The following is a 27,244-nucleotide window of genomic DNA, read 5'->3' on the forward strand; positions in this document are numbered from 1 at the left end:
GCTTCCCCCGCCTGAAAAAGGCCCTTATCGAATTTTTCCTCCAATCTGTTTTAGTGATCTTGGTTGAGGGATAAATGTTGGCCAGGACACCGGGGGGAACTCCGCTGCTGTTCATCGAATAGTGCCATGGAATCTTTTACGTCCACCTGAGAGGGCAGATATGGCCTCGGTTTACTGTCTGATCCAAAAGATTGGCACCTCCAATAGTGCAGCACTCCCTCAGTACTGCTTTGAAGTGTCAGCCTGGATTATGTGCTCAAGTCTTTGGAATGGGACTTGAACCCACAACCCTCTGACTCAGGCGAAAGTGCTACCCCTGAGCCAAGGCTGGTATTTAGCTGGATGTATGAAGAACAGCCAGATTATTTTTTCCCCTGCTCTGTTAATCCCTTTATGCATGTGGAGAACTATTTGCCTTCTCTCTCTGGTGATGTATTTGGTATTTAGTACCCCAGCGTGATCCCATGTCAGAGAATCTTAGAATGGTTACAGCACAGAAGGAGGCCATTCAGCCCACCGAGCCCGTGCTGGCACTTTGTAAGAGCAATCCAGTTAGTCCCACTCTCTCGCTCTTTTCCCGTAGCCCTGCAAATTTTTTCCCTTCAAGTATTTATCCAATTTCTTTTTGAAAGACATGATTTAATCTGCTTCCACCATCTTTTCAGGCAGCGCATTGCAGATCATAACTACTCGCTACGTAAAGTTTTTCCTCATGTTGCCTTTGGTTCTTTTGCAAATCACCTTAAATCTGTGTCCTCTGATTCTTGACCCTTCCCGGGTCTCTTTATTTATTTTATTCTAAACCCTTCATGATTTTGAACACTTCTATCAAATCTCCTTTCAACCTTCTCTGCTCCAAGGAGAACAATCCCAGCTTCTCCAGTCTATCCATGTAACTGAAGTCCCTCATCCCTGGAATCATTCTAGTAAATCTTTTCTGCGCCCTCTAAGGCCTTCACTTCCTTCCTAAAGTGGGTGCCCAGAATTGGACACAATACTCCAGTTGTGGCCGAACCAGTGTTTTATGAAGCTTCAACATAACACCTTTTTTTTTACTCTCTGGCTCTATTTATAAAGCCCAGGATCCCATATGCTTTTTTAACCGCTTTCTCAACCTGTCCTGCCACCTTCAAAGATTTGTGCACATATACCCCCTGGTTGTTCCGTTCCTGTACCCCTTTAGAATTGTACCATTTGGTTTATATTGCCCCTCCTCATTCTTCCTGCTAAAATGTATCACTTTGCACTTCTCTGCGTTAAATTTCATCTGCCATGTGTCCGCCTATTCTACCAGCCTGTGTATCCTGTCGAAATCTATTACTATCCTCCTCACTGTTTACTACACTTCCAAGTTTTGTGTCATCTGCACATTTTGAAATCATGCCTTATACACCCAAGTCCAAGTCATTAATATATATCAAAAAAAGCAGTGGTCCTAATACCGACCCCTGGGGACTACTACTGTATACCTCTCTCCAGTCGGAAAAACAACTGTTCACCTCTACTCTCTTTCCTGTCACTTAGCCAATTTGTATCCATGCTGCCACTGTCCCTTTTATTCCACGGGCTTCAATTTTGCTGACAAGCTTATTATGTGGCACTTTGTCAAACGCCCTTTGAAAATCGATATATACAACATCAACCGCATTGCCCTCATCTACCCTCTCTGTTACCTCATCAAAAAACTCAATCATGTTGGTTAAACACGATTTGCCTTTAACAAATCTGTGCTGGCTTTCCTTTATTAATCCACACTTGTCAAAGTGACTGTTAATTTTGTCCCGGATTATCGTTTCTAAAAGTTTCCCCACCACCGAGGTTAAACAGACTGGCCTGTAGTTGTCGGGTTTATCCTCACACACTTTTTTTGAACAAGGGTGTAACATTTGCAATTCTCCAGTCCTCTGACACCACCCACTTTTTTCTAAGGATGATTGGAAGATTAAGGCCAGCACCTCTGCAATTTCCACCCTTACTTCCCTCAGCAACCTAGGATGCATCCCATCCGAACCGGGTGACTTATCTACTTAAAGTACAGCCAACCTTTCCAGCAACTCCTCTTTACCAATTTTTAGCCCATCCAGTAGGATTTAGAAAAAAAATTACTTTTTATGCTGGGTTTTTAAAAGCAAATTTGTATTCCCATAAGTTTTAAAAAAGCCACCTACATGGAAGGTGGTTAATATGCTAAACAGAAGTTGTTTCTCTCAAAACTAACCAATAAGCGACTTGTTAGCTTGTGTTGGAAAACCATTTTAACCCCTATCCACCTGTGCGAGGGAGAGTAGAAGAGGGACAGGCTTTTTGATGTGGGGAGAGGCTATTAAGACAGAACACGGAAACCAAGATGATCAATCAGGCAGCCAAATACTGCTGGAAGGTTAAAACAAAAGACAGGAGACTGCTGGGAGTGGGCTGTAGGACCGAATGCAGAGCAATTATTCTGTTTAAGTCGAGTAAGACACCTACCGATGTGGGAAAGAAAGCAGAAGGAGGCATATGACATGCATAGGCAGCTGGGATCAAGTGGATCACATGAAGAGTATAGAGATTGCCGGAGTAGAGTTAAGAGAGAAATCAGGAGGGCAAAAAGGGGACATGAGATTGCTTTGGCAGATAAGGCAAAGGAGAATCCAAAGAGCTTCTACAAATACATAAAGGGCAAAAGAGTAACCAGGGAGAGAGTAGGGCCTCTTAAGGATCAACAAGGTCATCTATGTGCGGAACCACAAGAGATGGGTGAGATCCTGAATGAATATTTCACATCGGTATTTACGGTTGAGAAAGGCATGGATGTTAGGGAACTTGGGGAAATAAATAGTGATGTCTTGAGGAGTGTACATATTACAGAGAGGGAGGTGCTGGAAGTCTTACGCGCATCAAGGTAGATAAATCTCTGGGACCTGATGAAATGTATCCCAGGACGTTATGGGAGGTTAGGGAGGAAATTGCGGGTCCCCTAGCAGAGATATTTGAATCATCGACAGCTACAGGTGAGGTGCCTGAAGATTGGAGGGTAGCAAATGTTGTGCCTTTGTTTAAGAAGGGCGGCAGGGAAAAGCCTGGGAACTACAGACCGGTGAGCCTGACATCTGTAGTGGGTAAGTTGTTAGAGGGTATTCTGAGGGACAGGATCTACAGGCATTTGGAGAGGCAGGGACTGATTAGGAACAGTCAGCATGGTTTTGTGAGAGGAAAATCATGTCTCACGAATTTGATTGAGTTTTTTGAAGGGGTAACCAAGAAGATAGATGAGGGCTGTGCAGTAGACGTGGTCTACATGGACTTCAGCAAAGCCTTTGACAAGGTACCGCATGGTAGGTTGTTACATAAGGTTAAATCTCATGGGATCCAAGGTGAGGGAGCCAATTGGATACAAAATTGGCTTGACGACAGAAGACAGAGGGTATTTGTAGAGGGTTGTTTTTCAAACTGGAGGCCTGTGTCCAGCGGTGTGCCTCAGGGATCGGTGCTGGGTCCGCTGTTATTTGTTATTTATATTAATGATTTGGATGAGAATTTAGGAGGCATGGTTAGTAAGTTTGCAGATGACACCAAGATTGGTGGCATTGTGGACAGTGAAGAAGGTTATCTAGGATTGCAACAGGGTCAGTGGGCCGATAAATGGCAGATGGAGTTTAATTTAGATAAATGTGAGGTGATGCATTTTGGTAGATCGAATCGGGCCAGGACCTACTCCGTTAATGGTAGGGCATTGGGGAGAGTTATAGAACAAAGAGATCTAGGAGTACAGGTTCATAGCTCCTTGAAAGTGGAGTCACAGGTGGATAGGGTGGTGAAGAAGGCATTCGGCATGCTTGGTTTCATTGGTCAGAACATTGAATACAGGAGTTGGGATGTCTTGTTGAAGTTGTACAAGACATTAGTAAGGCCACACTTGGAATACTGTGTACAGTTCTGGTCACCCTATTATAGAAAGGATATTATTAAACTAGAAAGCGTGCAGAAAAGATTTACTAGGATGCTACTGGGACTTGATGGTTTGACTTATAGGGAGAGGTTAGATAGACTGGGACTTTTTTCCCTGGAGAGTAGGAGGTTAAGGGGTGATCTTATAGAAGTCTATAAAATAATGAGGGGCATAGATAAGGTAGATAGTCAAAATCTTTTCCCTAAGGTAGGCGAGTCTATAACGAGGGGACATAGATTTAAGGTGAGAGGGGAGAGATACAAAAGGGTCCAGAGGGGCAATTTTTTCACTCAAAGGGTGGTGAGTGTCTGGAACGAGCTGCCAGAGGCAGTAGTAGAGGCGGGTACAATTTTGTCTTTTAAAAAGTATTTGGACAGTTACATGGGTAAGATGGGTATAGAGGGATATGGGCCAAATGCAGGCAATTGGGACTAGCTTAGTGGTATAAACTGGTCGACATGGACATGTTGGGCCGAAGGGCCTGTTTCCATGTTGTAACTTCTATGATTCTATGATTCAGTATCTGAACTACCTCTTTTACTGTGACTTTGGCGGCATTGTCTTCCTTGGTGTAAAGACAGATGCAAAGTACTCATTTAGTACCTCAACTATGCCCTCTGTCTCCATGCGTAGATCTCCTCTTTGGTCCCTAATCAGCCTCACCTCTCCTCTTATTACCCATTTACTATTGATGTGCCTATAGAAGACTTTTGGATTCCCTTTTATGTTAGCTGCCAGTTTATTCTCATACTCTCATTCTGCCAGTCTTATTTCCTTTTTCACTTCTCCTCTGTAGTTTCTATATTCAGCCTGGTTCTCACTTGTATTATCAACTGGACATCTGTCATACGCTCCCTTTTTTTGCTTCACCTTACTCTTTTTATCTCTTTCGTCATCCAGGGAGCTCTGGCTTTGGTTGCCCTACCTTTCCCCCTCGTGGGAATGTACTTAAACTGTACCCGAACCATCTCCTCTTTTAAAGGCCACCCGTTGTTCGACTACAGTTTTGCCTGCCAATCTTTGATTCCAATTTACCCGGGCCAGATCCATTCTCATGCCACTGAAATTGGCCCTGCTCCAATAAAGTATTTTCACTCTAGATTGCTGCTTGTCCTTTTCCGTAACTAATCTGAACCTTATGATACTATGATCACTGTTCCCTAAATGTCCTGCCACTTCATGCTATAATATATTAGATATCAAGCATGCTGTTAAACAGTTAGCCTATTATCTGTTATCGAGAAATTACTTGAGTCCATAATTAAGGATAGAGTGACTGGACACCTTGAAAATTTTCAGCTGATCAGTGAGAGCCAGCATGGATTTGTAAAGGGTAGGCCATGCCTGTCAAACCTGATTGAATTTTTTTGAAGAGGTGATTAAGTAGTGAACAGGGGAATGTCTATTGATGTTTTTATGGACGTCCAGAAGACATTTGATAAAGCCCCTCATAATGCCTAAAGTTGAAGCTCATGGAATTGAGGGCAAATTATTGACCTGGTTAGGAAATTGGCTGAGCGGCTGGAGACGAGAGAGTAGGGATAATGGGCAGGTACTCTAATTGGCAGGATGTGACTAGTGGTGTCCCACATGGATTTGTGTTGGGGCCTCAACTATTCACAGTATTTACTAACTACTTAGACGATGGGATGGAGAGCCACATAGAATTACATCCAAGTTTGCCAATGACCCAAAGATAGGCAGCATTGTAAACAGTGTAGATGGAAGCATAAAATTAGAGAGATATTAATAGATTAAGTGAATGGGCAAAACTGGCAAATGGATTTCAATGTAGGCAAGTGTGAGGTCATCCACTTTGGACCTAAAAAGGATAGATCAGAGTACTTTCTAAATGGTGAAAAGCTCACAACAGTGAATGTCCAAAGAGACTTGGTGGTCCATGTACATGTACATAGATCATTAAAATGTCATGGACAGGTACAGAAAATAATCAAAAAGGCTAATGGTATGCTGGCCTTTATATCTAGAGGACTAGAATAAAGGGGGTAGAAGTTATGCTACAGCTATACAAAGCCCTGGTTAGACCACACCTGGAGTACTGTGTTCAGTTCTGGGCACCGCACCTTAGGAAGGATATATTGGCCTTGGAGGGAGTGCAGTGTAGATTTACTTGAATGATACCTGGACTTCAAGGGTTAAATTACAATGAGTTTACACAAACTGGGGTTGTATTCCCTGGAATTTAGAAGATTAAGGGGTGATTTGCTCAAAGTTTTCAAGATATTAAGGGGAACTGATAGGGTAGATAGAAACTATTTTCATTGGTTGGGGTGGGGTGTCTAGGACTAGGGGACATAGCCTAAAAATTAGAGCCAGGACTTTCAGGAGTGAAATTAGGAAACACTTCCACATGCAAAGGATGATAGAAGTTTGGAATGCTCTTCTGCAAATGGCAGTTGATGCTAGCTCAGTTGTTAATTTTAAATCTGAGATTGATAGATTTTTGTTAGCCGCATATCCCTTAATACCTTTGGTTAAGGCAAGTATATGGAGTTAGGTCACAGATCAGCCATGATCTCATTGAATGGCGGGATAGGCTCGAGGGGCTAAACGGCCTACTCCTGTTCCTATGCAATGCTGCCCTAAGTTTTAAAAATTCTTAATATTGTTCTGTTTAATTCCTGTTCTCTGGCATATCATCGGGTGAAAATACCAAATGAGGCTAAGTGCTTCTCCGCACACAGACAGGGAAAATGTCACTTAAGGTCACTCTCTTTTAAAACTCTGAGCAGAAGCTTCTAAGCAGAATTAGAGAGTTAGGGAAAGAGAACCTTCCTTGCTCTCAGCTGATGAATTGTGTGGTGTTGGGAATCTAAACAATAAAAAATAATTAATTGAATTAAAATAATTTCAATGATTTCAAACTTTTTTCCCCGCAGGGTCCTGAACTGCTGAGCAAATATATTGGTGCAAGTGAACAGGCCATTCGAGATGTTTTCAGCAGGTGTGTTATATCTGACCTTATATGTTGATTACAGCTGTTTGGTGATGTCCAGAAAAATGACAAGTCAATATTTGCCATCATAAAATTATAACCCACAAATTTAATTTAATACTTCTCTGCCACAATGGCTGCAAGAGCAGAGAAAGTAAGAGAGAATTGGCTGTATAATCCTTGATTCCTGGAATTGCTTTAAGCCTCTGCTTCGCGGTTAGCTTCTGACTTGGGGAGTTTCTTTTAATCTGGAGAAGTCCCTGTGTGTGCAGAGAGCAAAATCTTTGCCTGGAGTGGTTGCAGGCCAATAGATGGATTTCACTGTCGTACCAACTCAGCATGGGGAAACAGAACTGGTGCCTGTGGAACCGGGAGGGCTGGGGGGAGTGGGGCTGGGCAGTAAGAACTCAGGAGCAGGGGGACTGAAGGGCCTGAGGCTAGAGGAAGTTGAAGTGCCTAGTCTCAGTTCCCTGCAGCCCATTTCCCTTGGACCCAAACACTGAATGGTGGCAATGAACTGATCTCAGCTCTGCCTAAACCAGCTCTCCAATCCCATCTAGTGCAGATGGCGGCACCCTTTGACCTGGCAGCTCAGTGGCTTTTTATGTGACCAAATTTGGAAATGCCATGTAACTGGAAAATAGGGGTGACCCACCCCCTCCCCAGTCAGGCCTTTGGTCATTGTCTGTCCACCATTAGTTGGGGCCCACCCAAATTTCCATTCCAAGCTACACTAGCAATAGGAGGTGTTTTTCAAGGCACAATTTTGGCATAATGCACAGAAGGAGCTTTACTAAGCATGTACCTTATCTAGCAGTGCTTGATGTTCATAATTGATGCAAAAGGCTTTTTAAAAATTCTGTTTACCAGCACTGCCCGTACCTCACTTTTATGAGTATTAAATTCCCACAAGTAGAGTAAATATGTCAGTTATTTTAGGTGATTTTAGAAAATTTGAATTCTAAAGAATAACACAATTTCTTCTGTATTATATATTTTGATTTCTAGGGCACAGGCAGCCAAACCTTGCATTCTTTTCTTTGATGAGTTTGATTCTATTGCACCTCGGCGTGGTCATGACAGCACCGGGGTAACTGACAGAGTTGTTAATCAACTGCTCACACAACTGGATGGGGTAGAAGGTTTACAAGGTATTGCAAATTATGGGGTGAGGTGATAGAGATGCTCAAAATTATGAATGATGTGGAGATGCCGGTGATGGATTGGGGTGGACAAATGTAAGGAATCTTACAACACCAGGTTATAGTGCAACAGTTTTATTTGAAAATCACAAGCTTTCGGAGGCTTTCTCCTTCGTCAGGAGAAAGCCTCCGAAAGCTTGTGATTTTCAAATAAAACTGTTGCACTATAACCTGGTGTTGTAAGATTCCTTACAAAATTATGAAGGGATAGGACAGCTGTCAGCTGTGGATCAGTGGGAGCACTCTCTCCTTAGAGTCAGAAGATTATGGGTTCAAGCACCAACTCCAGCGACTTGCAAAAATCTAGGCTGACACTCCAGTGCAGTACTGAAGGAGTGCTGCACTGGTGGAGGTGTCGTCTCTCTGATGAGATGTTAAACCAAGGCCCTGTCTGCCCTCAGGTGGTGTAAAAGATCCCATGGCACTATTCGAAGAAGAGCAGGGGAGTTCTCCCCGGTGTCCTATAGATCCCTCAAACAACATCACTAAGAACAGATTATCTAGTCATTATCACATTGCTATTTATGGGACCTTCCTGTGTGCAAATTGGCGGATGCGTTTTTTACATTACAACGCTGACTACACTTCAAAAATGCTTTGGGATGTCCTGAGGTTGTGAAAGGGCTATATAAATGAAAGTTCTTTCGTTATTTGCAGTTTGAGGACTTCTCTATGTTGTTCAGTGAATATTGCTCTATTAGTCTAAAAATAAATCATACTGGTCTGTTGATCTGAATTCAAATCAAGCACAAATACCGATACTGGTAAGTGGAATAATTCCAGTGTTGGAATTGTCAGTGACAGGTATTGCTGGAGTGCATCACTGTTTCATTGAGCAAATTGTGGTGTACTATTTAGAAACTCTGAAATTGAGATTTTTTTTTTAAATTGCAGGGGGGGGGTGCCATTTTTATAATAAGTATTAAACATTCACAGTGCTTACCTCCATGAGTTTTCTTCTTTGATGAGGCCAAAGTAGAAATTACCTAATAATTTACTTTGCTCTTGTCTACAGGGGTTTATGTGTTGGCTGCCACAAGTCGCCCAGACTTGATTGATCCTGCTCTGTTGAGGCCAGGTCGTCTAGATAAATCTGTATACTGTCCTCCTCCAGATCAGGTATTAAAACTGTACCGTTTTAGGGCAGTAGTCAGTAAATGAAATTTGCTTATACAGATCCAATATTTTAGGTTTAAATAATTAAAGCATAATTCTTTAACTCTTTGTGAAAAATGGGTTATTTGTAGAATAAGACTTGATTGGAAAGTTTAAAACTATCCAGTGTTTCAAATGGCTAGGTATGTTTATTTTTTGCTGCAGCTGAGTATGGATCTCAAGTGCTTCCATGTTAACAGGGCTCACGGAATATACACACATTCAGTATGTAGACTATATTACAAACAAAACAGTGTTATATTAAGTCCAGATTTTTTAAAATATTAATGATTAATATAATGCTCTGTTAGTATTAGAAAGTTAGCCATGCTTTTTAGTTATTGTTGTGAATGAAGCAATAATGGTTTTAACTCTAATTTATTAAAGGACCTTTTTGATCCTGCTAGTATTTAGTGTAGAGATACTTGTGGATATAGATGTGATTTTTTTTAATATATGCTTTATTTCTTATACAACTTAGCAGTTAGATGATCTTTTAAAGATGCCAACTTGTATACCTTTTTGTTTTAAAAAAAAAGCAACATTATACAAGGCATTATAGAAACACAAAATTATATAATGCACTCAGAAGTTATCAGTGTAAAATAATAATAACCTGTTAAATTCTCAAGTACTATGAACAACAAAAAATATTTCAGCATTATGCCCTGATCTACAGCAACAAGGTTACTTAGCAAGATACAAATAGTGTCCTTTATTTGAATTTTCCCCCAATCCCCAATTTCTAAGACTTCTGTTTTTTTAAACCACATCACTGGCTGAGGGACAGAGGGACTGCACATGAATACAGGTCGGAAGTATCCAAATTATGAACTCTTGACAATGATTGAGCAGGAATTTGAAGCCGTTTTCTTCAAAATTTTTTGGCAAGTTGTATATTTTTTTGAAAGGAAGTGTAAGTTTAGTTCAGAGAGACTTGACTTTCCCTCTAGTTCTGTTGTTGGCTGTATGAAAGAGTGACATATTTAAATGATCTGTGAATATTTCTTTGGCCTTTTTTTAAACAAAAATAGTTTTGAGCCACTGAATAAGATTATTTGTGCCAAGGTACTTTGAATGTTCTTATGGTTGGACACAGTTTTTTGATCAGTTGGGTGTCGGACGCATGCAAAAATCCATCACCTTGTTTGAGTCTCCAAAGCAAGCTACTGAGAATCCTGCAGCTATCTGTAGAGGTTCTGTTTGCCGCACATGGAGTGTACACACTCTCCCTGTAGAAATATACTTAGTGTGCCTATGTCCAGAGAGCTTAGGCACAGTTTAACAGAGCCAAGGCTTAAGGCCCACCTAGTGTGCACAGGGGTACTGCTGGTTTAACCATTTAAACCTGCTCAGCTACCAGAGCTGCTGCTTGCTGCTTGTCGCTTGTCTAGCTAGGATCATTCTATCCATTGGGGCATTAACTAGCAGGGTTATTTGAAGCTGCATGAGAAGAATTCCAGCCCCCCCCCCCCCCCCCCCCCCTGTTGATGGGTCTACATTTCTAGGTTCCATATGTAAGCTAAGCTGGCTGTTCAATCAGCAGTGCCTTGGAGCATTGTGGACCTGCTTGGTTCAAGTATTGGTTTACCAAGTCTGCCACAGAATTTACTTGGTTCCAAGCTTCCATTGCCAGCCATGTCATCTTGGAGCTACCTCGATTCCAAAGAGACTCTGTTTACTTTCTGCTCCTCTCCCCCCCCCCCCCCCCCTCAGAGGATGATGCACACTCCATACATAAAAATCTAATAGATATAATGAACTTTAATTAGTATATGGCAGAATGCTATAACAAAAAAGGAAAAATTAGTTCATTTTTGTTTTCATTATCCTTCACTTGTCTTTTCCAATTCTACCTTTACTGATTCTCAGTATTCCAACTATTAAAAGTAAACCGATGTTGGGCTACATTTTATTTATGTAGTGTACATCAGTTTCAAAAACATTGGAGTATTGCTATGGTGATTCTCCCCGTTCATGGGCTGGGCTTGCTCCTAGTCATATAAAAAGGATGCTTCCATTTGAAAATAGACTGCAAAATGTACATTATTCAAGTTTTTGACATTTGATTCCAAAAGTCTTGCTGTACTTTTTAATGCTTATAGTATCTGCTTCAGCAATGTGGCCTAATGCACAGTACATTTTGTAGCTGAATTTTTGAAATTGCTCATATTACAAAATAAAGTTCATGTCACATATTCTTCCTCTCCCACTTCAGGCAGCACGTCATGAGATTTTGAAAGCTTTGAGCCAGTCTTTACCCTTAGCAGATGATGTTGACTTCCAGCAAATAGCAACTATGACTGAATACTTTACTGGAGCTGACCTAAAGGCTTTACTCTGCAATGCCCAGCTGGATGCAGTTCACAGCACTTTGTCATCTAGTGTACTCCGGGTAGGTACATAAAGTACATGAACATTTAACTCGGATACCACATTCTCATTTTTTCCCTGTGTCTCTGTGACTTGTTTAGCATTGGTGTGAACTGGTTTCTACTGCACACCAAAACTAAATTTATGGTTTAAATCTGGAGTCAAGGTCCAAACTGACTGGAAGGAAGCGGCGTGGGACTGCCTCGACGTGGTAGTCCCACACTTCAATTTTACAATGCGTGGATTGTAAATCTGGTGCAAGATCAAATCTGATTTATAAAGTACTCGGGGTCATTTGGACTGCCTGAATACTTTTTAAATGTACCTTACCTCCATTTAAGTGCTTAGTGAGGAGAGATTCTCCTGTTCCCACTCTTTACACATTTACATTTTTAATTGTTAGGAGCCAGCTCTGCACAACCTAAACAGGAGAGTTAAAGTTTCACCAGGCAGGAACCAAGCAATGTAAACACTGTTTTGCCTACCTGGAACTCAGACAGCTACTGGTCAATCTGTACATTGCATTAAGATGCTCTTTTTTAATCTACATGACTGTTAATCCCATTTTTGTAAATTGAATAAATTTACATCTTGTATTTCAACAGTAATATAATCTGAGCAAATAATATCTTGTATCTTCATTATATTTTACTTTGGACACCACTGGCATGTCACTATTTATGGCATGGCTTATTTATTCAATAGGACCTCCACTGCCTCTGTGCTGTCAGACTGCTTGTCTAACATCCAGTCTCGGATGAACTATAATTTCCTCCAGCTGAACATTGAGAGTAAAGCCATTGTCTTTAGTCCCCAGCCACCTGTACCCTTGCCACCAATTTCATATCCCCCTCCATGGCCACAATCTCAGGCTCAACTGTTAGCAACCTTAGCATCCTGTTCTAGCCTGAGCTCGGTTTTTAACCCCCATATCCTCCACCTCCGTAGCCTCGCCTGCCTTCTCCCAAACTTCAGCACGTCTGCCTCAGGAACCCTCGTCCGTACCATTGTCCTCTCCAGACCGGTTTACTCCAATGCACTCCTTACCAGTCTTCCATCATCCACCCTCCATAAACTTCAGCTCTTCCAAAACTCTGCTACCCGTATCCTATCCTGCACCAAGTCCTGCTCGTCGATCACCCCATCTTCGTTAACCTACGTTGGCTCCTGGGTTCCCCTGTGTCTCAAATTTAAAACTCTCATCCTCATGTTTAAATCACTTCACGGCCTCCTTCCCTCCCTGCTATCTCCGATACCTCCTCTAACCCTACACCACCACCCCTCCCCGCCCCCCGAAATCTGTGTTCCTTTGACTCTGGACCCTTGTGCAACCACATCCCTTCGCCCCAACGCTGGTGCATTCAGCTGCCTAGATCTTATGCTGTGGAATTTCGTCCCTAGATCCCTCTGCCTCTCCAACACGCCCTTTTCCTTTAAGATCCTCTTTATAACCCATGGTTTTGACCAGCATTTGATCACCCTTCCTAAACTTTGTTCTTTGGCTTGGCATCTGTTTTTCCTTATGCCTCCGAAGCACATCTTTTCTACGTTAAAGGTGCAATATAAATAAAAATTGTTGTACCATTTGTACATCCATTTGTCATTGGAAGGTGTCGTTGACCGTGCTATCAAGCGGTACTTACCAATAACCTGTTCACCGATGCTCAGTTTGGGTTCCGCCAGGACCACTCGACTCCAGACCTCATTTATAGCCTTGGTCCGAACATGGACAAAAGAGCTGAATTCCAGAGGTGAGGTGAGAGTGACTGCCCTTAACATCAAGGCAGCATTTGACAGAGTGTGGCACCAAGGAGCCCTAGTAAAATTGAAGTCAGTGGGAATCAGGAGGAAAACTCTCCAGTGGCTGGAGTCATACCTAGCACAAAGGAAGATGGTAGTGGTTGTTGGAGGCCAATCATCTCAGCTCCAGGGCAATGCTGCAGGAGTTCCTCAGGGCATTGTCCTAGGCCCAACCATCTTCAGCTGCTTCATTAATGACCTTCTCTCCATCATAAGGTCAGAAATGGGGATGTTCGCTGATGATTGCACAGTGTTCAGTTCCATTCGCAAGCCCTCAGATAATGAAGCAGTCCATGCCCGCATGCAGCAAAACCGACAACATCCAGGCTTGGGCTAATAAGTGGCAAGTAACATTCATACGAGACAAGTGCCAGGCAATGACCATCTCCAACAAGAGAGAATCTAACCACCTCCCCTTGACATTCAACAGCATTGCCATCGCCGAATCCCCCACCATCAACATCCTGGGGGTCACCATTGACCAGAAACTTAACTGGACCAGCCACGTAAATACTGTGGCTACAAGAGCAGGTCAGAGGCTGGGTATTCTGTGGCTTTTCCACCATCTTCAAGGCACAGGTCAGGAGTGTGATGGAATACTCTCCACTTGCCTGGATGAGTGCAGCTCCAACAACACTCAAGAAGCTCGACACCATCCAGGATAAAGTGGCCCTCTTGATTGGCACCCCATCCACCACCCTAAACACTCACTCCCTTCTCCACCGGCGCACCGTGGCTGCAGTGTGTACCATCCACAGGATGCAGTGCAGCAACTCGCCAAGGCTTCTTCGACAGCACCTCCCAAATCCGCAACTTCTACCGCCTAGAAGAACAAGGGTAGCAGGCACATGAGAACAACATCACCTGCACGTTTCCCTCCAAGTCTCACACCATCCCGACTTGGAAATATATTGCCTTTCCTTCATCGTCGCTGGGTCAAAATCCTGGAACTCCCTATCTAACAGCACTGTGGGAGAACTTTCACCACACGGACTGCAGTGGTTCAAGAAGGCGGCTTACCACCACCTTTTCGAGGGCAATGAGGGATGGGCAATAATTGCTGGGCTTGCCAGCGACACCCACATCCCATGAACGAATAATTTTTTTAAAATTCCTCGTTTGTGGGATCATCATCTATTGCATAAAAATCACTAGGAAACTATTCTTTTCGGAGATCTTTTATGCTTTAAGAGTCCTGTGAGCCACCCCACTCCCATATTGCTTACTGGACCAGATTGCCTGCTTGACCTTAGCCAGAGATGGCATTGGAATGCTGAAGAAAAGGAAAAGGAAAAATTACCTTGGAAAGTCAAACTATCAAACAAGAAAAGTCCACCTAAACAGCAATCCTCTAACAGTAGCAGTGTAGATTATTATTAACATCACGAGATGAGAGAGACTGCCCTTGACATCAAGGCGGCATTTGACCGAGTGCAGTATCAAGGAGCCCTAGTAAAATTGAAGTCAATGGGAATCAGGGAAAACAGTGGCTGGAGTCATACCTAGCACAAAGGAAGATGGTAGTGGTTGTAGGAAGCCAATCATCTCGGCCCCAGGACATCGCTGCAGGAGTTCCTCAGGGCAGTGTGCTAGGCCCAACCATCTTCAGCTGCTTCATCAATGACCTTCCCTCCATCATAAAGTCAGAAGTGGGGATTGTCGCTGATTGCACAGTGTTCAGTTCCATTTGTAACCCCTCAGGTAATGAAGCAGTCCGTGCCCGCCAGCAACAAGACCTGGACAACTTCCAGGCTTGGGCTGATAAGTGGCAAGTAACATTCGTGCCAGGCAATGACCATCTCCAACAAGAGAGAGTCTAACCACCTCCCCTTGACATTCAGTAGCATTACCATCGCCAAATCCCCCACCATCAACATCCTGGGGGTCACCATTGACCAGAAAGTAAACTGAACCAGCCACATAAATACTGTAGCTACAAGAGCAGGTCAGAGGCTGGGTATTCTGCGGCGAGTGACTCACCACCTGACTCCCCAAAGCCTTTCCACCATCTACAAGGCACAAGTCAGGAGTGTGATGGAATACTTTCCACTTGCCTGGATGAATGCAGCTCCAACAACACTCAAGAAGCTCGACACTATCCAGGACAAAGCGGCCCACTTGATTGGCACCCCATCCACCACCTTAAACATTCACTTCCTCCGTGGCTGCTGTGTGTACCATCTACAAAATGCACTGCAGCAACTCGCCAAGGCTTCTTCGACAGCACCTCCCAAACCCGCAACTTCAACCACCTAGAAGGACAAGGGCAGCAGGCACATGGGAACAACACCACCTGCACATGGGAACAACACCACCTGCACGTTCCCCTCCCAAGTCACACACATCCTGACTTGGAAATATATCGCCGTCCCTTCATAGTCACTGGGTCAAAATCCTGGAACTCCCACCTAACAGCACTGTGGGAGAACCTTCACCACATGGACTGCAGCGGTTCAAGAAGGCGGCTCACCACCACCTTCTCAAGGGCAATTAGGGATGGGCAATAAATGCTGGCCTCGCCCGTGACGCCCACATCCCATGAATGAGCTAAAAAAAAAAGTATCATTGGTCAACCAATCATTGGAGCTTCTGTGACTGTCCTCCACATCAGGCAAGGACTTGAGCCCTGGACTTGTGTTTCGGACTGACCATGGTTGCTCTTTCATTGACTTATGTGCTGTAGCTGCATCACGGCTTGTTGATGCAGTTGGCTGTTTCAAGATTAGTTCATCTGCCTTTTGATGGAGTTTTCTCCATCTAGGATCCCACGACCCTCCTCCAACCACTCATATGCCAAAGCTGTTGACACTTTCCTGAGGTGGCCAGGTTACGTAACCGCTGCCCAGCACTCAATGTTGACGAGTCACAGGTAGTACGGTAGTAGGTATTATCACCTGACCTGACTGGAATTATTAGCATAATAAAATACTACTGTCAAACACTGACATCCAAATACTGCAAATTACGACGGGAGCTATTGGGAAGGATGTAGAGTGAGGCATGTAGGAGATAAATTACATTTAAAGTATGAGGAAGGCTAAATGGAAGGTGTTAGATTCTGCAGGCATGTAATTTATTGAGAATGGATACACTGTCTCCGTGACCGCTTGGGGAGCCCCTACTCCGCTTTTCACTTCCCGGTTCCGAAAGATTCGAGTCGACCCCAATTGGTTACAGTGGCACATACTTTATTATGAAGAACAGTTTAATAAACTCAGTAAGCTCAGTTTACAGGATGGAAACTGGATATATATTACCCGCTTCCACTCTGGGTAGAGCTCGTGCCTTGGCCTCACGGGCCTCACGGTCCTCACAGCCACCTCCCCCCGCCCCCCACCTTCTTGGATCCTGCCTTCTGCAGATTTCTATCCTTTTTCCAACACAGGCGGGGGCTCCTGCCAGCATGTCCACCTTTAACAAACCTAGCCTGCTGTTCCTGGAGGGATCTTCTACGCTGCACCATTGTTTGAGCTGTGTCTTTATACACTGTTAGCAAGAAGTCCTGTGGTGAGCTGACTTAACATCCTCAGAATAGTGAGACCAGATGTAGTCCATCAACTTGACAAAAGGGATTCCGACATCAGCGACTTCCTGAGACAATGGCAAGATATTTACCCTCATTGGTATGGCTGGGCTAGTGATGCTACCTTGCTGAGGACTTAATCTCTCTGGGAGCTGAGATAATGGAAAGGCACTTAACCTCTCTGGCCAATAAGGCGGCCCGCCCGTTATCTATCATTTCAAACCAAGAGTGAGCGGTGTCTCTAGAATATACATCTCCCCTGCTGATCACCATAATATACTGAGTGTCTGTGGCTATCCCCAGTAAAAGTCACCAATACAGACTTATAATTTGTGCAAGATGTGTGGTTACATACTAAATGTGTTTCATGATATATACATTGCGTAAAAACAATTCTTTGGTATTTGTTACGCTTTTAGTACACACCTGCAGAATCTAACAAAGGTTATCCCATTTGCTGCTCATTTGTTTATCCTCTACATTCCATAGGATTTTGATAGTCATGTCAGAATGGGAATGAGCTTCCTTTAACTTGATGTTAAAAGGCTTATGTTAAAATTTGGAAGTGGAGGGAAGATCACATGACTTTGCAAGATTTCATTTAAGTACAAAACTGCTGGAGGGACACAGTCCCAGTCACACACTGTTAGAAAAATGTGGTTACCCAACTTCATCAAGATCTTCCTCGTATTTGTAGTTTTTTTTCTCGTGTGTAAAATTACTCAGTCAGCATTTTTGTGACTGCAAGAATATTTTTCAAATGTTGCTCATTTTTCCAGTTTGTTTTGCTGTGTCTTCAAATGGAATGGGCAAATATATGGTGCATTAACTAATTATAATTCTGCTGATTTGCTCTAGGATGCAGGTTCAGGCTCTGATAGTGATATGAGCCTATCTTCAATGATCATCTTGAATCACAGCAGTGGTTCTGATGACTCTGTGGGGGAAGTAGAAGGAGGGTTGGAACACTCTCCAGTTTACCTGGATACCAGTGAAATATTACCTGATGATCCATGCCCTAACATCTGGCGCCTTTACTTTGGTAGCTCTTATGAATCAGAACTGGGAAATGGAACTGCTTCAGAACAGGTCAGTGTTTTTTTTTTAATTGGTCTAATTAATAGACTAACTTTTTTTGATTACCCACTTTCATAACTGGCAAAATTTTCTGAATAAACAGTTTAGTGTTAAATCTAATTTCGCCCCCCAATACACCGCACGGATGCCACTCATCTGCACGTCATTGTCCTCCATGGAAATTGCAATTGTGGAAAGTCCACAGTATTTACTGAAGCAAACTAGTCTAATCTGACCTCTACTCTATAGATACTCTTAAGTTTTTAACACATATAAATTTTATATAATTTTATTAATTTTGCCTTCCTAGTTGAAGGACAATTGATGAATGAATCAGGAAGAAAATACTGGGGCGGGGGGAGAATTCTTGAACTGATGTACATGTAGGTATGGTGTATGGAATTGTAGGTTTACTTGCCTTAGTAAAAGCTATATCTGAGTCAGATACTGAGATTGTCAGTAAGAAGAAAAGGTCTATCCATTATTATAGTAGAATTGTGTTCAGATTTCCTTATCAGCCACATTCTTCAATTGTTCAACTTCTGTATACAAATGAATATTTCTTTATCAAACATGAAAACCATTCTATAGAGTCTCCCGTTAGTGTTTGCTGCAGTACAGGAACAATCTTGACTTGTTTTAAAATTGGATAAAAGAAAGAAAAAACTTGCATTTCTATAGTGACCTTCACGACCTCAGGACATCCCAAAGCGCTTTACAGCCATTGAAGTACTTTAGAAGTGTAGTCACTGTTGTGATGTAGGAAATGCATCAGTCAATTTGCGCACAGCAAGGACCCACAAACAGCAATGAGATAATGACCAAATAATATGCTTCTTAGTGTTGTTGAGGGATAATTATTGGCCAGGACACGGGAGAATTCCCTAGCTCTTTTTCAAAATAGTGCCATGGGATCTTTTACATCTACCTGAGGGGGCAGACGGGGCCTCGGTTCAACGTCTCATCCAAAAGACGACACCTCCGACAGTACAGTACTCCCTCGGAACTGCACTGGAATGTCAGCTTAGATTATGTGCTTAAGTCTCTGGGTATTATGATCAAATTTACTTTGAATTGAACAAGTGTATTCCTTTTTAATTAAAACTATATTTTCTTTACCAGAACTCTCAATGTTTGTCAGGACCAAACTCAATGACCCATGATCACACAATTACATCTGTAAGGGACACCATATCTTCTCACCCCCCAGCATATATGTTGTCATTACAAGAAGGATACCAAGAACTTACTCAGGAGCAAGTGGAACATCTACGTTTTGAGCTAAATATTATTAAATCAAATACGTGGAACAAGAACATGGTAATGTTAGCTTCTTTATCAATATAGAAAGATTGCTTTTTGTTGTGTTATGACATAGGTATTTAAATGCATGCTCTAAGTTATTACATACATGAATATTGTTCCTTTTATGCTTTTTCTTTTGCATTGCAGTTAATAAGATTTAAGGAGGGTCTTTTAGTGTGCTGTATGCAGTTTTTAAAACTTAGTCAAGGCGTTTTCTGTACTGTGAGTTATATTAACTTTTCTTGTTTTGAGTCTTTGTGGCACATACCTTATCCTATTGAGTATAGGCTGGAGACCTACTCCCAAGTCTCTGTCAGTGTTACTGTATTGGGGCTGCCAAGAGGTGCACAAGAGTGACTCAGATAGTCCTTTTTTTTTTCAATTTCTGTTTCTGTGGGGCAGCAGCCTCCTTTTGAACACACAACTCAGACCACAAAACTGAAGTGTGGGAACATCATGGGCGTAGACATATGTCTTTCCTCTGCATGGTGACACCATGCTGCTCCATCTGTTTTCTACTTCAATGTTATTAAAAAAAAAAGCAAGGTATTCTGAAATTTCTTTTGATGATGCTGCTCCGTCCTGAGGAGTAATATTTCAGTAGGGAAATCTTCACTGTTTGCACCATTGTATATCTTCAGATAAAATAAGATGGGATTTGCTCGTATTTTATGGAAGAAATACTTTAGTTTTTTTCCTTTTGTTTTTAAGAGTGGGATTTGAAACCTAAATTGTTGAACCAGCAAACACTCGTGCACAAGTGACTCAATATTTTCGTTTTCATTAAAATATCACTTCCACATGTCACTAAAATGATCACCTCATTTATATAATAAAACATCATTTCAGTTCTGCAGATTTCATAGAACACTACGGGACAGAAACAGGCCATTTGGCCAACAGAAACACGATCAAGTCTGTTCCAGTGTTTTTGTCCACGTGAGCCACCACGTCCAATCCCACTCTCCTGCTGACTCCCCATATCCTTTAATATTCCTCTCTTTTTCAAGCAAGTATATCAGTTCACTTTTTTAAAAGAATGTATGGACTTTACCTCAACAATTTGTTTGTGGCAAAGAATTCCACATTTTAACCACCCTATGTAAAGAATTTTTTTCTAACCTCACTTTTAATTCTTTTATCTTAAATTTGTGCCTTCTCGTTACTATCTCGCCAATCAGTAGAAGTCATTTGTCATTATTTACCCTATCATCTTTAATCTTGGAAACCTATTAGATCGCCCCCTCAACCTTCTCAGCTCTGTGGAAAAGCCCTAACTTCTCAAGTATCTCTTTGTAACTGTTACCCTCACCCCTGGCAGACCATAATAAACAAATGGCATAAGTGATCTGAGATCACTTGTCTACAGTACACCCTATACATACAATTTAATTTACTTCTCCACATGAGCAATGTGTCAAAAGGGATAAATTCAAAATGGTTCCACTGTTATAGCTTATTTATGATGTGGAGATTTAGGCAGTCAGCCCAGCAACCTGGTCAACCAAGGCAGAACCACGATCAAGTCTGTTCCAGTGTTTTTGTCCACGGCAAAAGAGTTAATCTTGCAATCTTGCAACCTACATAATTGTTACAGCACTTCAAAACTAATTAATTAGTGTGACGTGCTTTTGAGAGATTTTCACTTGATACGGTACTATAAAAATGCAAATATTTGTTTATTGGTTGCCTGAACTTATCTTTGTGTGTGAAAGATGATTTTCCAAAAATGAACACCCTACAAGATAATGAATATAAGATAGATGTTACATCTGCATTTACCATTTATCATAATCTAATTCAATCCTTTACGTCTTTCCTGCATACCAAATACTACTGCAGAGAGAAGCAGCGTTGTTGTTTAATAAGGAAGATATTTGGAATTTTAACGCTTCCTGTAAATATGAATACAACCAGAGAAAAGACATTTCTTTAAGTACCATACTGATGCATAGTTATAAATGTTTCTCCCTGACTTGCAACAATGTTATTGTAAAATATAATTTTCACATTTCTTTCATGGAACATTGTAAACATCTAATTCAGAGCCTGGCTGGAGTGTCATCAGCCTGTCATTCCCTTCAGTTATCTTCACAGAATAAGAATCACCATATCATGACCCAGACGAGGACTGGCAAAGCAAGATCCCCATTTCGTGGAATAAACATGCTGAATAGATTCACCTACCCTTGTGTGTTTAAAGTTTGAGAGAAGTTCCATAAATGAAGTTAAATTCAAAAAAAAAATTGGACCAGGGAAAATGCTGTGGTATTCTTACCATCTTCCTGATTACTTATTTTCAATATTTGTGCTAACCAAAGGTATCTCACAGAATATCAGCTATAAAGGATTATTTTATAACCAAATTGTCCCTACAGTAAATAAATGATTTTCTTAATAAAATGCTATTTTTTTGATTTTGCTGTTTTATATCCTCATGTTCATGCTAATTTACCATAATAGTTTCTAATATTATGAATTTACAAAGACCATGACAATTCATTATAGAATTACAAGTTAAAAATTATGTATCAGCTGTACATTTTAAATTCCAGCATTTATCAGATTCTGTTCTACATGAATCTTTCTTTCCAGGAGGGTACTTTTCACAATCAATCGGGACCCATAAACTCTTCACTACTTGTTTGCCAATTGCATCTATTGACAGCAGTTGCAAACACAAGACCTTCTATCAGTCAGCAAGAATGGCGTAACTTCATAGAACTGTGAGTAGAAATTCTTGTTAAATTAAAGCTGAAACTATAAATCTTGTATAAGATCTACAAAAATTCCACTGTACTACCAAATACATGGAATGAAACAGTGGTGTAGCTACTGCATAGTTACCTAAAATTCAAATGAGGTTGCGTAACATTCTTTACGAATAGGTGGGGAAACCAGAAATTAAATGTTTGTGGCCTTTGTTGATGAACTGCAATTTCTAAAATTAAAAGATCTTTATAAAGTGAACACTTAAAAACCTGTAAGATTTTAAAATGCAGCACTATTGAATGATTATGAACAAATTTGTTCTATCTATCATAACCAACCCTGAGAAAGCAGAATTCTTTACATTGGGTGTATAGGATTAGCAATTTTGTACTAGTCTTTGAGGAATCCTGACCAATTTTAGTTTGCACCTTTTTTTGTGACTAGGTACAAGATGCTACAAAGCTGATTTAAAATGTAAACAATTTTACAACACCAAGTTATTTAAAATGTGTAAGTGTTTTGAAGAGACATCTTTCAAACAAGTACTTTGTCCAAGTTTACACGCTTTCCTGAATTCAGCAAAAACTATCAGAATCAATCAGCCTTCAATAACATTGTGATCATTTTTTTGTTTCAGAATTTTACAGCTTAGCACAAAAGTTGTTCAAATTAAAAGTGGTGAGGGTTACTTGAATACAAACAAAATGAGTAATTCTTAAGTGAGATTGATTAAAATGTACATTAGTGTAACTTGAAGTAAGTTAATGAAGGCTTCAACAGCTTCATTCACACTGCTGCCCTATTACCCTTGCATCTCTACTTTCTAAAGTTATGGATCTTGTTTATCTTGAATATTCTAGATTTCTGCATAAATCACCAGTATGGTTTTCAACATGGCAGTTCCACTAGCAATCTTGTTGCCTGTTACACTGATGCTTTCAGCCATCACCTCTGACAAGTTTTTACCCAACACTCTTCTAAGCAAGTTACCATTATGAGGTCTCTTACCAACATGCTATCACATCATCACCCATCAATACTATTCATGCCTATCTAGTTTCTTCTCAAATCTCTCCATTGTTATTGTAGTTGATGACATATCCAGTTGATAGCTTATCCTGACGCTCTCTTCCATTAACCCAGAGGCTTCCCAGGGCTCTATATTCTTTCCTATTCTTCTTGTTCCTTCATAATCAGTTACTTCCTCCACTCAATTCATCAACTTGCAAAAAATTTCCAAAAGTTCTGTACAAAATGAAAATTGTGCCAGAGGACTGGCGGGTAACAATTGTGTCTCCCCTTCAAGAAAGGAAACCTGAATAAGCCAGGAAATTTGTCCTATCCCAGTTTTTGGTAAATACTAGGAGTAAGTTTTTAACCTTCACTGCCTCGGCGGTAATCTGGCGGAGCAGATTGCCCGCTTGTTGTAGAACCCACCTAATTTTCATTCTATTGAAATCAGTAAGATGAAAATTGAGTGGGTTCTATAGATGATGAGAATTTACCCTCTAGATTCTACAAAATGGGATGAAATTACTAAACACTGAGCCAGTCAGCACTGATTTCTAAAAGACATTGACTAATCTTGTACAGTTCTTCAAACAAATAAGAGAATAGATGAAGGAAATGCAGTGGATGTGGTTTATATGGATTTTCAAAAAGCATTTGATGAGGTGGCAGAGAATTCAACATTCTAACCTCCCCAAATTATTTCTGATTATCGTGGATTATTTCCAGTAACACTGTAATGAGAAGACTCAAATTCATCACTCTTTATTTCACCACGACCTTTCATAATCTCAAAGTATACAATACTCCATTAGAGGAAGGATACGGAAACGGTAAAGCATAGATACACTAGCATTTTACTAAGATTGAAGTTGGGGCTTTTGTTTAAACTAGAGCTGAAAAGATTAAGGGGTAAGCTGATAAAGTGCTTCAAAATTATGAAGAGTTATGTAATTTAAAGTAAATAGTGATAGATTTTTTTTGTCCACTGGTCAGCTACACTGTAACGAGAAGACCCAAATTTAAGATGATCAGAAATAATTTGGGGAGGTTAGAAAAAAATTCTTTAGAGGGTGGTTAAAATGTGGAATTCTCTGCCACAAATTGTTGAAGGAGAGTCTATAAATTATTTTAAAATGGAATTAAATAGTTGCTTCAAAAAGAGAATTATTTAAAGATATGGGGAGTGAGCAGGAGCATGGGGTTAGACTAGGTGTCTCTCGGAGAAAAATACCAGCAGACTTGATTGGCTGAATGTTTTCATGTTGTAACATTCTGTGATTCCTTTGGAGCTTTTGCAGTGTAATGGATGAATCACATGCCCTTCAATAGGATAATGAAAGTCTTTTCTTTTAATTCTTCAAAGACTGGGCATAAAGCAGAGTCCAGACAGGAAGGATGGCACACCTGTAATTGAGCCCACCCAATTTTTCATCCATTTAAATTAATGGAAAATCAGGTGGGCTCCATAACAGGCATGTGAACCTTCCTAAACATAAAGATGCTTGGAAGTCTAACCAACTGATACCAGTCATATTTTTGATGACTCCATTATATCTCTGATCTCAAATGGAACTCACATAGCTCCTGCATTGCCATACATGATTTTTAGTAACCTAGTTTCTTTCCTACTAAATAATCATTTCTTTCTTCCTCACCAACTTCAGTCTCTAAAGGCCAAGTCTATCAAAGACTTGTCTATATAGGTTATGGTGATATACAATCTGAGCAGTGTGGTGACAGTCAACGAGTTGTTGAACATAGATTTGCAGCCATGATCTCTTGCATCCCATCACTCATGTTCAATTCCTGATCTGAGAGTTGGAAGGAGGTGCCAAGCAGAGGAGGGAAATCTAACCCTCACCTGACCACGTTTGTGCACTCTTGTGGCTAGTTTTAGAACAGCATAGCTGGAGGCCTTGAAGACACTGATTGGAAGAACAGGAAAAGTTTTTTTAAAAAATTTTTAAAAGGTGGTTTCCTCAGGTACATGAACATTTATAAATCCATTTTGTTTTTTGACTTTTAAGGTATGATGGCTTTCGGAAATCTAGAGACAGCAAGGGGCAGAGTGGAGTCATTGTTAAGGCTGGACAGAGAGTTACTTTGGCATAAGAATTTTTTTTTTAAAAGCCTAAACTCAAATATGTAAAATAAATCAATTCTGTTGCACTACTAGTACAATCTTAGACTTGTTACTTGATTCAAGAATATATAATGTTATCTGAAGTGGACTAGAAGCCAAAGTTAACCTTAAAGAATATATTTTACAAGGTGAAGAATGTCAATTATGCTTGAAACTGTGATTGACTTTAGCTCTATTGTGTTCATATAGCTGCTATAACTAAAGAAAAAGATAAATATACTTTTATAGAGTGATATGTGCAACAGACAGTATTTAATGAGCTTGTAATTCAAACTGATTGTACTTTTGTAAAAATTTTGTAATTAAATGCTTTTCATTTATTGTGTCTTGGCCAATTAATTTGACACTTTGTTGATCGTAAAACTAATTTCACCACAGAGTAAAACTGTTTGAGTTCATAATCTTGTATGCAACAGACTCTACAGCTACATTGACAGAAGTCAGGGAATAGCTTAACAGTCTGCTATCTCAGCTGCATAAGGGGCGAACATGTATAAGTAAATAGAAAAGTGCTTCCCTACACAATGAAACACTTGGATAAATTTTAACATTTACTTAACTTTAGATTACTGGTCATTTTTGCTCCTGTTATAAGCTGTTTATTTATGAACCCAATAGTCAGTATTGACCATCATTCCAATAAAAACATATTTATTCATACGTGAGTCCAATATGAAGACAAGTTTATAGAACAATGTTGCTTTGTGGCATGGTTTAAGTACAGAATTCTCTCAGCATTAAGAAATATTTTGCTGAAAAGTAACAGCTCTAAGGAATCTAAAAATGCCCATTATTACTATGGTGTGCCTCCAAGTTACCAAGGTATTGAGCTGAGGAGAACTTAATTCGATTATCTTCAAAGAAAACATGACTGATCAGAAAATGTGTAAAGCTTGATCTAAGATATAACTGCATCTAACTTTCTAATTATATAAATATTGTGGTGAAGCTAAACTAAGCCCAAGTGGAAATTTTAAAGTAAGTCCAAATGAAGATGAGATTTTTCAGATTTCAGATGTGTATTATTCTTTATTCATTTGTCCGATACCGATTGCCATCTTTGTTTTTACTGTTGGCAGCACTGGCCTGTCACTATATAAAATGCTTCATTTCCTGCCTTTCTCTCCCATCCACTTCTCAATATTCATTACAGCTTGAACCTGTTCTTTCCTGGATAATTTCAACACTTATCTGGACATAGTTTGCCAGTAAATCTATGGGAATGAAAATTGGTTAGAATTTATTTACAGCAACATTCTGTAACAAGATTTATAGAAGCTGTATGTGTGTGTGGCAGAAATGGGTTTTAGCATAGTACAATATAGCACGGAAGGAGGCCATTCAGCATCGTGCCTCTGCCAGCTCTTTGAAAGAGCTAACCAATTAGTCCCACTGCCCTGTTCTTTCCCCATAGCCCTGTAAAATGTTTTCCCTTCAAGTATTTATACAATTCCCTTTTGAAAGTTATTATTGAATCTGTTTCCACAGCCCTTTCAGGCAGTGCATTCCAGATCATAACCACTCTCACTGCGGGGTAAAAAAATGTTTCCTCATGTCGCCTTTTTTTTGCCAATCACTTTAAATCTGTGTCCTCTGGTTACTGACCCTTCTGCCACTGGAAACAGTTTCTCCTTATTTACTCTATCAAAACTCTTCATGATTTTGAACATCTCTATCAAATCTCCTCTTAGGAGAACAACCCCAGCTTCTCCAGCCTCTCCACATAACTGAAATCCTTCTTCCCTGGTACCATTCTCTTCTGCACCCTCTCTAAGGCCTTGACATCCTTCTTAAAGTGTGCTGCCCAGAATTGAACACAATACTCCAGCCAAGGCCTAACCAGTGTTTTGTAAAGGTTTAGCTTAACTTCCTTGCTTTTGTACTCTGCTTCTGTTAATAATTGTAAGGAATCTTACAACACCAGGTTATAGTCCAACTGTTTTATTTGAAAATCACAAGCTTTCGGAGGCTTTCTCCTTCGTCAGGTGAGCGAGTGTGGGATTCCATGGAAGGTTACCGTATTTATAGTCAGAGAACAATACCTGGTGATTACAGA

At 40.7% G+C, this 27,244-nt stretch overlaps 1 protein-coding gene across 2 annotated transcripts in view; it reads left to right on the forward strand.

Annotated features, from left to right (window-relative positions):
• Nucleotides 1-25,491, forward strand: part of pex1 (peroxisomal biogenesis factor 1) — a 74,872-nt gene extending 49,381 nt beyond the window's left edge. The window contains exons 17-24 of one of the 2 annotated variants that reach the window (XM_068003233.1): nt 6,832-6,896; nt 7,896-8,038; nt 9,105-9,208; nt 11,463-11,639; nt 17,799-18,029; nt 19,140-19,337; nt 21,918-22,048; nt 25,073-25,491. In XM_068003233.1, the coding sequence (XP_067859334.1) occupies nt 6,832-6,896; nt 7,896-8,038; nt 9,105-9,208; nt 11,463-11,639; nt 17,799-18,029; nt 19,140-19,337; nt 21,918-22,048; nt 25,073-25,157 (1,134 nt within the window). In that variant the 3' untranslated portion in view covers nt 25,158-25,491. Of the gene's footprint in view, nt 1-6,831; nt 6,897-7,895; nt 8,039-9,104; nt 9,209-11,462; nt 11,640-17,798; nt 18,030-19,139; nt 19,338-21,917; nt 22,049-24,709 lie in introns of both variants that reach the window. The other variant, XM_068003243.1, reaches the window with a different exon arrangement.
• The last annotated feature ends 1,753 nt before the right edge of the window (nt 25,492-27,244 follow it).

This window comes from Heptranchias perlo, chromosome 2 (genome assembly GCF_035084215.1).
Source record: "Heptranchias perlo isolate sHepPer1 chromosome 2, sHepPer1.hap1, whole genome shotgun sequence".
NCBI classification, from domain to species: Eukaryota; Metazoa; Chordata; class Chondrichthyes; order Hexanchiformes; family Hexanchidae; genus Heptranchias; species Heptranchias perlo.